Source organism: Tiliqua scincoides, chromosome 2 (assembly GCF_035046505.1).
Source record: "Tiliqua scincoides isolate rTilSci1 chromosome 2, rTilSci1.hap2, whole genome shotgun sequence".
Classification (NCBI taxonomy): Eukaryota; Metazoa; Chordata; class Lepidosauria; order Squamata; family Scincidae; genus Tiliqua; species Tiliqua scincoides.
Window position 1 is genome coordinate 23,344,337 of NC_089822.1, and position 12,645 is coordinate 23,356,981.

General features: G+C 45.2%; 1 protein-coding gene across 2 annotated transcripts; it reads left to right on the forward strand.

Moving 5' to 3' along the window:
- The first annotated feature begins 1,545 nt into the window (after positions 1–1,545).
- On the forward strand, positions 1,546–10,900 carry SETD9 (SET domain containing 9). Of its 2 annotated transcripts, none has more exons than XR_010793825.1 (6): positions 1,546–1,995; positions 6,736–7,100; positions 8,367–8,490; positions 8,674–8,793; positions 9,194–9,299; positions 10,080–10,167. XR_010793825.1 is itself a non-coding variant. In XM_066616096.1 (6 exons), the coding sequence occupies exons 1-6, from the start codon at positions 1,910–1,912 to the stop codon at positions 10,165–10,167; spliced, it is 885 nt and encodes a 294-aa protein (XP_066472193.1). In that variant the 5' UTR covers positions 1,546–1,909; the 3' UTR covers positions 10,168–10,900. The 2 variants fall into 2 exon arrangements, 1 of the variants encoding a protein (XP_066472193.1); XM_066616096.1 differs by having other exon boundaries at positions 8,674–8,789; positions 10,080–10,900.
- Positions 10,901–12,645: the final 1,745 nt, after the last annotated feature.

Genomic DNA, 12,645 nt, shown 5'->3' on the forward strand with positions numbered 1-12,645 from the left:
ATAGAGGGAAGACCAAAGGGCTTAGTTTAAACAGAGGTTAGCAGAAAGCCCACAGTGATTAATGAGACCAGACAGAAAGGAATTTAGAAAGATAGCACTAGTAGCTCATGACAAGGTCAGGCCAGAGAGGAAGGGCAAAAGATAGGTGCAAAGGACATACCAAAAATAAGTCCTGAATGATAAATGAGTAAACAGTGCCATCTAGTGGTTGTTGGAAACAATGTTTTCTATATGTCTCAATGTATGTTTTCTCCTTTTTTGAGTCCGTAACTTGAAACCAACCAATCAAATGTTTGTAAAGTTATCTGTGGCCAACCCTGAGAAAGCCCCCATTTCTGATGTCACACACCAGCCAATGAGAAGTGTAAGACTCCAAACAAAGGAGCCAGAATCAAACATAAGTGAGAGGCTCACACTGGAAAATCACTTGCTCTGAGGGCTCTGAGAGCTCCCACATGGCTCTCAATGCTCTCTTCGCTTTGGACAGGAGTCCCTGAGAAGCCCATTGCTGGCAACGAAATAAAGCTTGCAGACGATCACCACTCTTGCCTACTGAGTTTGCTTTTGAGTTTGCTTTTGATCTTGCAACACATCCTCCAGATGTGTGCTGGGAAGTCAGTCACTCCCATGGTGCGGAAGGGACTCTTGCTCCCACTGTGCACCTAGGACTGGACTGCAGCCTAAACTGGGGTGGCCAGAGACAGACAGAAGCAGGTTCCTGTTAGGTGGTGTAGCATCACCTTTGACCCATTTCTGCCCAGCCCAGGGACATGCAGTGGGTGGGGAGGCAGGTGACCCCACTGGAGTCCTTTGAAAAGTGCTGCATTTGTGAGAGGTGTGCAAGCACTCACAACCCATGCGCTGTGCTTGCACACTTCCCATGACAGTGGTGCTTTTTGAAAGACTCTGGTGGGGAGGGACTGCCTCACCTGCCTTCAATGCACCACAAGTTCCTGGTCCAGCCCCCAGCTGTACCCATGTGATCCCTGTTGCATATATGCAAAATTGGGCAGAAGTGGATTGAAGACTAGCATCGCATTCGTTGCTGCAGCGCTTTTAGAGCGCAAGCCTAATCCTGTAAGTGCCACTGCAGTCACTGGAGCTTCCTCCCAGGGAAGCGTGGAGAGGATGGCAGCCATAGAGCCTGATCTTATACATGTCTACTCAGAAGTCAGTCCCATTATAGTCAGTGGGGCTTACTCTGAGGTAAGCGTGGCTAGGATTGGGCTCTGAATGGGCTGAGCTGGGTCTTTTCCGTCCAGGGCCCAGTTTTGCGCCAACAGGAAGTGCCCCAGGGGAACACGGCGGCTGGGAGCACTCAGGGGACTCCGCTGGGACAGAAAGATAAACCTGCCGGAGAAGCCCGCAGGCGCCTGCGGTCCGTTGCCTAAGTCATTCCCCGGTGCAACGCTGCCTGAGACACGCGAGTTCCGCGGCAACAGGGTTCCTGGTCTTTGCGTGACTCTTGCGGGGCGCAGAGTGCGGGGGGAGCCCCGAGGCCCTCCTGGTGGGCAGCGGGAGGCGTGGGGGGGACTGTGGCCAGCGGGAGCGCCTGCCCGTTCCTTGGCAATAAGAGCCAGACCTGGAGACGCCTCCAGCCCCTGCCTGGGTGCATCAGAGCCCATCCTGTGCCTGTCTACTCGGAAGGAAGTCCCCTTATGGGGCTTCCTCCCAGGAAAGTGTAGCCCAGGAGCCCCCTCCTCAGAAGCCAGCCCTACTGTGTTCAGTGGGGCTTCCTCCCAGGGAAGTGTGGGCAGGCTTGAAGCCTCAGGCGCCTCGCTGTGTTGCCCCGCGGGGCTTCTGCGGGACGGGCTCCTGACGGTTCAGCCTGCCCGGGAGGACTCCAGCCAGCAAGCGGGGGGAGGCGCTGCGGAGCCGCCCCGCCTGGAAGCCTCCTCCGAGCTCCGCCATGCTGAGAGCCCTGCGGAGGCGCTGGGCGTCCTACAAGTACCGCTTCGTGCCCTGGATCGCACTCAACCTCCTCCACAAGCGCAGGTGAAGGGGGGAGGGGCACACATGGGGGCTTTCCATTTCGGGGACACCTCCCTGATTCTTCCAGGGACGTGTGGTGGGCGCGGAGGCAGGTGAGGCAGAGCCTCCCCGCTGGAGTGCTCTGAAAAGCGCCGCTGCCGTGTGAGGTGTGCAAGCACATGCAACCCATGCGCAGAGGCAGAGCCTCCCCACCAGAGTCCTTCGAAAAGCCCCCGTGAGGCACCTCAGCACCCACAACCCGTGTGCAGAGTGTGGAGAGCGCAGAGCGCATGGGTTGTGGGGGGGCTCTGCCTTATCTGCCTTTGCACGTGGGTTGTGTTTGCACAGCTCACACAGTCATGGCGCTTTTCAAAGCACTCCAGTGGGGAGGCTCTGCCTCCCCTGCCTCTGTACATGGATTGTGGGTGCTTGGGCGCCTCACATGGCAATGGCGCTTTTCAAAGGACTCCAGTGGGGAGGCTCTGCCTCACCTGCTTCTGCATATGGGTTATATGTGCTTGCACACTTTACAGGGCTGCAGTACTTTTCAAAGGACTCCAGTGGGAAAGCTGTCACCTGCCTCCCCATGCACCACATGCCCCCCTTATTGTGTGTGACAGTAAGGTGGAGAGGCTGTGCCTTAGGTACATGTCCCCCACACCATGTCTGACTCTAGCAGGGAGGTGATGATATTGTTCTCAGTGCAAAATGTCATGTTAATAAACAGACTGTTGTCATCTATTTAGTGCCCTCTGTTGATTTCTGCAGGTCATACTGTTGTTAAAGGCACAGTGGCAGACTAAATAGAGTTAGCAGCTGACCAGAAAAACCATGTGGTGACCTTTTCTCACATGCTTCCAGTGTGGAATGCCATATTCTATATGGCATATTACAGTGGTTCTCAAACCTTTAACACCACTTTTTAGAATGAGAATCTGTCAGGACCCACCAGAAGAGATATCATGACCAAAAGTGACATCATCAAGCAGGGAAATTTTTAACAATCCTAGGCTGCAGTCCTACCACTTACCCAGGAGTAAGTGACACCACATGCTATCTCCTTGCCTGATCATCCGTGATTCCAATGCAAGCATCAAGTCTAATATATTAAAAATAAAATACTGAAATAATGGGGACCCACCTGAAATTGGCTCGTGACCCACCTAGTGGGTCCCAACCCACAGTTTAAGAAACACTGGCATATTGCATTCAGTATGGCACTGTACAAAACCTAGTGAAAAATGATCTGATCCCAATACAATTAGCAAAAATCCTACTGACAGCAGAGAAGGTTTCAGTTGTAGTTTGTGAATCAGCAGTTCAAGCAACTTCTGTTTTAAAGAACATAACGCAGTGTGGACCAACATGGTTTCTAATAGCTGCATTGGCAGTGACTTTATGAACCTTGTTTTCATAGTGTTATTTTCCCATTGAAGCTACGTTTCCTTATTTAATCCTTTACAAACCATTCGCTCTATATGGATTCTGTTTTACTCTCAAGCGCCCATGAATACTGTATGATAGATCAATGAAGACACATATCCCTTCAAAGAGACTATAAAATGTTTTCCTAAGGGAAGTGAATAATTAAAATGAGAAACAAAGCATTTGGAGATATGTTTTATGTCTAGGATATAGTTCTACTCTGAGTGTATTAGAAGGTCTAACAGTGCAATCCTATGCATATCTACCTCAACGCAAGCCCCATTGTGTTCCATGGTGCTTACTCCCAGGAAAGTATATAGAATTGCAGCCTTGATTATGTTTTCTCATCTCTAATTTCTGGTATACCTTGAAGTGAGTATATGTTTAAAGCAATTCTTTGCTCTTTGGTGGAATGAATAAATACTGTATATACTAAATCTCAAGTATACTAAATACTTGAGATTTAATTATCTCAGTTAAGATTATCATGAATCACAGTCATCTTCAGTTGAGAATCGTTTATTAGAATGTTGAAGACCAGGAAACAGAAGAGTGGGTGTCAATGGGCAATTTTCACAATGGAGAGTGGTGAAAAGCGGTGTGCTCCAAGGATCTGTCCTGGGACCCGTGCTTTTCAACCTCTTCATAAATGACCTGGAGACAGGGGTGAGCAGTGAGGTGGCTAAGTTTGCAGAAGACACCAAACTTTTCTGAGTGGTGAAGACCAGAAGTGATTGTGAGGAGCTCCAGAAGGATCTCTCCAAACTGGCAGAATGGGCAGCAAAATGGCAGATGCATTTCAATGTAAGTAAGTGTAAAGTCATGCACATTGGGGCAAAAAATCAAAACTTGACATATAGGCTAATGGGTTCTGAGCTGTCTGTGACAGATCAGGAGAGAGATCTTGGGGTGGTGGTGGACAGGTTGATGAAAGTGTCGACCCAATGTGCAGCGGCAGTGAAGAAGGCCAGTTCTATGCTTGGGATCATTAGAAAACGTATTGAGAATAAAACGGGTAATATTATAATGCCATTGTACAAATCGATGGTAAGGCCACACCTGGAGTATTGTGTCCAGTTCTGGTTACCACATCTCAAAAAGGATATAGTGGAAATGGAAAAGGTGCAAAAGAGAGCGACTAAGATGATTACTGGGCTAGGGCACCTTCCTTATGAGGAAAGGCTATGGCATTTGGGCCTCTTCAGCCTAGAAAAGAGGCACCTGAGGGGGGACATGATTGAGACATACAAAATTATGCACGGGAAGGATAAAGTGGATAGAGAGATGCTCTTTACACTCTCACATAACACCAGAACCAGGGAACATCCACTAAAATTGAGTGTTGGGAGAGTTAGGACAGACAAAAGAAAATATTTCTTTATTCAGCATGTGGTCGGTCTGTGGAACTCCTTGCCGCAGGATGTGGTGCGGCATCTGGCCTGGATGCCTTTAAAAGGGGATTGGACAAGTTTCTGGAGGAAAACTCCATTATTGGTTGCAAGCCATGATGTGTATGTGCAACCTCCTGATTTTAGAAATGGGCTATGCCAGATGCAAGGGAGGGCAGCAGGATGCAGTTCTCTTGTTATCTGGTGTGCTCCCTGGGGCATTTGGTGGGCCGCTGTGAGATACAGGAAGCTGGACTAGTTGGGCCTATGGCCTGATCCAGTGGGGCTGTTCTTATGTTCTTAATGTTTATGCTGTTTAACTTAGTTTAGGAGTGATTGTGGCCGCAGTCCTATATACAGTTGCCTGGGAGTAAACCCCATTGACTGCAAAGGGACTTGCTTCTGAGAAGATAGGAATAGGATTGCACTGTGTGTGTAGAAAATCTACTGATTCTATAAATTATTAAAATTAATTCAAAATATAGCTTTTGTTCTTAATTTTGTGTGCCTTCTTAAAAAGGTGTGGAAAAATGCCTGCGTGTTATAATGTTTTCTTTCACTTTTCAGCACAATCTTATATTGAATAAGGATTACGCAGACATTTGGGCTTCTATTTGGACTTCCCATTTCAATTGGGTTGCCAGCTTGCCACTACTAGCCCTTTGGATGGGAGACCAAGCTCATTATTGGCTGCTACCTTCCTTAAGCACAAGGCCCCTGTTCAAGCCAGCATTTTGGATACTGGAGGAAAACCATAGAACTGTGTACTTATAATCAATTCAGAAATCAGTTGTCTTTTAGCCCAGGGGTGTCAAACATAAGGCCTGGGGACCAGGTGCAGCCCACAGAAGCTTTTTATCTGGCCTTCTGGCTCTCAGCTGCCTGAGCAATGCTGAGGTGACACTGCTGAAAGGGTGGCCCGTGTGATAATTGGGCTTTCCCATATCTTGAAATATGATCAAGATTTGTGTATTTTCTCTTCTGTCATTTGCAGCTAATGAGTTCTGACAGGAGGACAGAGTGCTTATTGCTGGTTTTGACTTGTTTAATGACATCACTTCCTGTGTAAAGACATCATCTTTTCCCTTTAATGGGTCCCTTTTAGGGAGAAGGGCGGGATATAAATAAAGTTTATTATTATTATTATTTATCATCTCCGACCCTCAGCAGGCATCATGAATGCTATTCGGCCCTCTGTATGAAATGAGTTTGACACCCCTGTTATAGTCTATATACTATGGGCTTTTATAAGGCTTATAGGTTGTGTGCATTCCTTTCTTGTCAGTAGCTCTTTAAGCTACTCATGCTGCTCAGCTGCTCATGTATTTTATGAGGGCACTGTATTGTATTTTCAGATCTGTCGGCCTGAGTCACTAGGAGAAAAATAACCATTGGCAACTAGGTAATGATAGGCACATAGAATTTATAGTATTTTGCTGTAGATAAGATGTATAGATATAAACTTCAGGTTGGATCCAGAGAACCAAGAGCAGAAGGAAAACAGCAGGTAGTGCTGTTCACAAATCTTAGCACAGAATTCATTCCAGGCTATGACAGGAGGGATCTAAAGCAATTCGTATACTTCCACTTGGTCAAGATGGTGCACAACTGCTTGTGATACCTCCTCTTGCACAAGCAGAATTTGGATTTAGTTTCACTTTTCTTGTGCAATGCTCTAGTCTAGTGCAAGAGTTAGAAGAGCCTTAAGTAGAAATACCCTTGTACATGTTGGTGAGCAGCTGTAGATCCAGATATTTGTGTTTAGCATAGTTATTCAACAATATCTGCAGTTTGTCGCAGGTGTTCTAAAATATTTTGATATTTTTCACTGTTGTAATAAAACTATGATTTAAAAAAAAGCAAAACTGGTTATTTTGTAGTCACCTTATTTTCACTTGTGAACTGTCTCACTTCTGGTGCTTATAGGACCATTTTCCCCCCTCTGTTGCAGAACTCTACGATTTGTACCAGAAGAATCTAAAGACAAAATAATTTCTGATGAAGAAGTACTTCAAACACTACTGAAAACATTTCGGGCTTTATTTGCAAATGACTTGAACAGACAAATGTGTCTTCTTAATTTTCTGCCAGAAGTTAAATCTAAATATCTGGAACTACAGACAGCCCAGCCCGAGACATGCAAAACAGTTGGGAACCACCAGCAGAGTCAAATCATCTTTGATCCAGAAGAAGTGATGTTTAATACATTAGGATTCAGCATTACCCGAAGGCAGAGTTCACTGATTTCTGCTGGAACTGGGGTCTTTGTCTCCAAAGGTTTTGTCCCAAAAGGAATGGTTTTATCAATGTATCCTGGTACTGAAATAGTTTATTACTAAATAGATTTGAATAACATGATATAGTACTTTGGTTTGCTCTCTTGAATGGTGCTGAAGTAAAAATTTTAACGTTCTTTGGGGCTGAGAAGAAACCTTTTTCAACCTGAGCTCAGAAACTTTTTCAGAACTAGTGACTGCATTCCTATGGATCCCATCAATTTTCTTACAAGAACCCTGCATCTTTTACAGTTGCGTGACAGGAACAAAATCAATAGGCAGTGCTTTATCTTTACTGTACCTCCAGAAAGAAATGCACTTTCTGAACATTTGGAGCTCATGGGGACATTAAAAACATGAGAGCCCTGCCAGGGGAAAAATATGGCAAGTAACTGTGTGAGCATTTGTATAACAGAACCACTGTGTCTGTGGTGCAATGAATAGTCTTAGGCTTGGACTTGAGAAACCGGGTTTCAAATGATTGCTCAGCCATGAAGTTCACTTAGTGATCTTGGCCCAGTTGCTATTTTTTCGAATACAAACGTCAAGTAATGAAATGTTAATTTAGTGTTCATAGATGGTGCTATGGAAAGAAATTAGAAGGTGTTTTTCTTTTATAGAATTGCAAAAAACTTTTTCTAAATAGTTTAAAAAAACAAAACACAGATTCTGCATGTGCCACGTGGTCATGGTTTTTCAAATGCTTACTCTAGAGCAATCCAGTTCAGTCTGAATTCGTTTGGCAACTGTACCCTACAGGGTGTAAGGAAACATTTACAGGTCCAACCTTTTATACACTGATTTTTTTTAATCCACGGATACTCAACACTGATGGCCATTGCAGATAAGAAGGATCCCGCTGAGCTCTGGAGAAGGGGGGGGAGTCCCTTTATAATCCCCCTTCTAAAAACCACTTTTCTAGGGAGTCAGACTATTAGACCTGCTATTTTGCAGCTTGCTCTAAGAAAAGTAACTCCCTCCCCTTACCCTGACTCACTGAACAATGAAATGCAAAAATGAGCCATGAGCCAGGGTGAAGGGAGGGCGTCACTCTTTTCAGAGGGAGCTGCAAAATAGCAGTTCTAATTGACTGCCTGACTTGCGTGTATTTTTTGTTCTAACTACTTTTATTTAACATGTCTTTTTGTATCTGTGGGGACTCCCAGAACCAAACCCCAGCAGATACCAAGGTTCCACCTCTATACCCATATTTACATTCATTGGACCTGGCCATTTTTGCTGATTGTGACTAATTCTGCTACATGTCCTGCCATTGAAAACTAAGAGTCACTTTTGTCTTAAACAGGTACAGTCTATGAAAAGTATGAGCCCATATTTTTCCAGTCCATTGGCAACCCATTTATATTTAGATGCATAGATGGAGTGCTTATTGATGGGAATGACAAGGGCATATCAAAAGCTATATACAGGTGGGTAACTGGCAGAAAATGCCATTTTCAAAGCATTGTACTTTTTACAATCTCACCTATTATGATCTAAGTGCTGAGTTGTGTAGTGTTCACAGTAGCACATGTTTTAAACATGCGCAAGCATATATCATTGCTCTCAAAGCAACGCATCTTTTTCTGGTTAATACTGTAACTTTCTTTCAGGTCATGTAGCAAAAGAGATCAACTTGGCCCTCTAAAAATGTGTGATGTCTTTTGGCTTACAACTGTGATGCAGAATCCACTGGCAGTGGGACAATATGTCAACAATTGCTCAACAGGTAGGTAGGTAGGAACTGCTTTTTCCTAGGCCAGATTCAGGTGCACTAAAATCTATCACATCAAAGTTTTTGTGGATACAACTCTGTGGAGGATTCATGCTTGACCCAGGGCTACTAAGCCAACAGTGTTGTTGGTTCCTGGTTGCAGTTCCTTTGAGCTTTGGGACCTATTTTTACATACTGGCAAGTGGCACCTCTCAGCATGTTTGTGACACATCAAACATGATTTCTTCCACATGGCAGCATCTTTGGAGATGTTCCATGTAGAGGGTTTGTAGAATGGTACAGAAATAGGATTTTTGATGCTTTCCTTAAAACAAATCCAAAGGACACAATATTGAGTGCAGCCTTCTGCTAACTTCCTTCCTCTCTCTTTTTCTTAATATTTCCCCTTTTCCTGTTAGACAAAGCAGCCAATGTATGTTACCAAGAATTTGACATACCTGAATGTTTTCCTATAGAATTTAAACAGTATCTTCCAAATATCAGCTACAGCCATGAAATACAGAGGTAAGAATTTAAATTAGTATCATTTGCTAATCTGGATCTGTTGCGAGCTGCTGTGCTCAGGCCGCTGGGACTCCGCTCCGATATCTGCTGCTGCTGGAGCTCCGCCGACGGTGTGGCACACAGATAGCTGCCCAGTTGTTATTGTGTGCCTATCTCCCAAGGTCGGAGCGCTCTCTGCTCCCGGCGAGAAAGAAGGACTCAAAGGCAGAAGTTCTCCACCACACTCCTTCTTTACTATATACAAAATATTTACAATGTCCAGATAGTACATAAAGTACACAATTCTCAATTCCAACGGGCGTAGCCTCCGGCTCAACACTACTCTGCGTCTCCCACAACTTTGCTTGCCCCTGCTGGAACTTATACTTCTAGTGACCAATCACAGTGCAGGAAATACTGCACAGTCATGCTGACTATGCAGGTGCAGTCACGCACACACGCACTCACATAAGGTCACATGATGCACATCACCCAATGTTGCATCAGCTCCAAGTTCCCAGGGGGCTGTGCTGGCTTGCTCTGGCCAAGGCTTCAGGCCTGCTACTATGCAGCCAGTAAATTACACGTCAGTACTAGGGATCAACCCGTGACAGGATCAGAACTGAGAATGTGATAAAAAAAAAAGTTCCTGACCAAATAGATCAAGCATTTAAACATTGGTTAATCAGAACTCTGACAGGGATATTTATGTTTATTAACTGCCGTGCTTCTTGTAGATGTTCTGCTTCGGTAGAATTGTCTCTCAAGAGTTCCTCTTTGCCTCCATTGTGCTTCCTGCAGGTCACTGAGGTGTGTAGTTCTGGTAGCTCTTCGAGATATTGGGCCAGGGGAAGAGCTTTTCTCGAACTACTACACAGTTATCAGCTGAACCTGAAGAACCATCAACTGAACAGCTTTGGAATCTTCAAGTACTTATATTTAAATCATGCCTGCTGTTCTTGGAGAGTGCAACTCTGTGGCTGTGCCTTCCAGCTCATGAAAGGATTCTAGAGCCCAACACTCCAATCCTTCGCAGTTGTGCCAAAATCTATGTGGTTTTTGAAACAGCATGGATTCAACCATCACTCAGCGGCATACCAAGGTCATTTGACATCTGAGTCCCATACAGTTTTGGCACCACCCCCATGACAAAATTATTTTCATCAGTAGTCATGACATGAAATGAATAATAGCCAGAGAAGAGCAGACTGTGAACACTTTCTTTTATGGAACTGTGTGTGTGTGTGTGGTGCATATACACACACAGACACACACTAACTTTGTAAGTTTGTATATTTATATATAAACTTTGTAACTTTGTATATATATAATCATACCAATAAACGTGCTTGTCTTGTCGGTTGCTGCAGTCAGCACTAACCAAATTGTGGCTGCAGTCAGTGTCATCTTTGCTGCCAGCACTGCCACCATCTTAGAGTGGCCTCTTGGACACCCCCCCAGCACCTGCCCCCCCGACGCCCTCTTTGTACGCCATTGCCATCACTGCTTCACGTTGTGTCTAAACTTGTGACCCTATCTTAGGATTGGTTTTTGTCATCTATTTTGACATCATAAAATTAAGTTTGCATGATGCTTAATAAACTTGAGTCATTGACATTGAACATTTCCCAAATTACTGTCATATCTGAACACCAGTACTATTTTTATCTATTTATCCACGTTTTAAATTCATACTGGACCTGTCAGGGATGTTTTGTCCTTATCTTCTACCGCCCCATTGTTTTGGGTTTGTTGTCTTTTTTTCATATGCTTCAGGCTATGAGGGTGGGCGTACTGACCCTGCCATGGAGACCACTGAGAAGGGGAATTCACAGGTAAGCTCAAATCTCCCCTTTCTCCGGTGGAATCTCCATGGCAGGGTCAGTCCTTGACAACTGGGAAATACCCAAGCCATGTCTCCCCAAGGGTGGGAGCTGCCTGAAGCATCTGAAACTATGCAGTACAGCACGCACCTGGCAAAGGCTGCGTCCCTGGAAGCATAGGCATCTGCCTAGTAGTGCTTTATGAACATATGGTGGGAGCTGCAGGTGGCTGCTCTACAAACCATCTCCAAAGACATGCTGCCACCCTGAATGCCAGCGGTAGCAGCAGCCCTTAATGAATGAGCAACTATGCCCTGAGGCAGCTCCCTTCCATGAGCCCTATAGGCCTCAACTATCACATCCCTTACCCATCTGGAGATGGTGAATTGTGAAACCTTAAATCTCTGTTCGTTGTGCAGCAAAAACAGTTTTCATATGTCTGAAGGTGGAGTTTCTGGAGATATACTCCCTGCACATCCAAAATGTGCCAATCCCACTCTCTAGGTTGAAAGGTTTGGAAAGAAAGACAGGATCTGGGAAACAGAATTAACCTTAGGTAGGGTTGGTGAGGAGAACTACCCTGTTCTTTTGAAACAGACACAAGTCCTAGCTACAGAAAAATCTGTCTATAGGAAACTATAGGCCGGTCAGCCTAACATCTATACCGGGTAAGATGGTGGAATGCCTCATCAAAGATAGGATCTCAAAACACATAGACGAACAGGCCTTGCTGAGGGAGAGTCAGCATGGCTTCTGTAAGGGTAAGTCTTGCCTCAAGAACCTTATAGAATTCTTTGAAAAGGTCAACAGGCATGTGGATGCGGGAGAACCCGTGGACATTATATATCTGGACTTTCAGAAGGCGTTTGACACGGTCCCTCACCAAAGGCTACTGAAAAAACTCTGAAAGGCTACTGAAAAAAAGGCAGGGTAGGAGAAGAAATTGGGAAAGGTAGGGTGATGGGATGTGATAGACGGTTTGGCACAATGAGAGGATGCGGGGACAAAGGAGCGAATAAGCAGCCCATCCTGGGGCATTCCGTGTATAAATGCTTTTATGCGAATGCCCGAAGTCTACGAGCAAAGGTGGGAGAACTGGAATGTCTGGTGACAAGGGAAAATATTGACATAGTGGGCATAACGGAAACCTGGTGGAATGCGGAGAATCAGTGGGATACCGCAATCCCGGGCTATAAACTCTACAGGAGGGACAGGCAGGGGCGTGTTGGAGGTGGGGTGGCCCTTTATGTTAAGGAAGGGATAGAATCCAGCAAAGTAGAGATTGAAGGTGGGTCCGACTCCACCGTAGAATCTCTGTGGGTTAAATTACCAGGCTTGTGCAGCGATGTAATACTGGGGGCGTGCTATCGTCCTCCAGACCAGAAATCTGATGGGGACCTTGAAATGAGGAAACAGATCAGAGAGGTGACAAGGAAGGACAGGGTTGTAATCATGGGGGACTTCAATTATCCTCATATTGACTGGGTCAATTTGTGTTCTGGTCACGATAAGGAAACCGGATTTCTTGACGTGCTAAATGACTG

What these genes read in the sequence shown, in the direction of transcription:
- SETD9 (XM_066616096.1), top strand. Translation starts at nt 1,910, where the DNA reads ATGCTGAGAGCCCTGCGGAGGCGCTGGGCGTCCTACAAGTACCGCTTC. An exon ending in GGTTTTATCAATGTATCCTG is followed by an intron (nt 7,101 to 8,366) that starts GTACTGAAATAG and finishes TGTCTTAAACAG; the next exon opens with GTACAGTCTATGAAAAGTAT. An exon ending in TGTCAACAATTGCTCAACAG is followed by an intron (nt 8,790 to 9,193) that starts GTAGGTAGGTAG and finishes TTTTCCTGTTAG; the next exon opens with ACAAAGCAGCCAATGTATGT.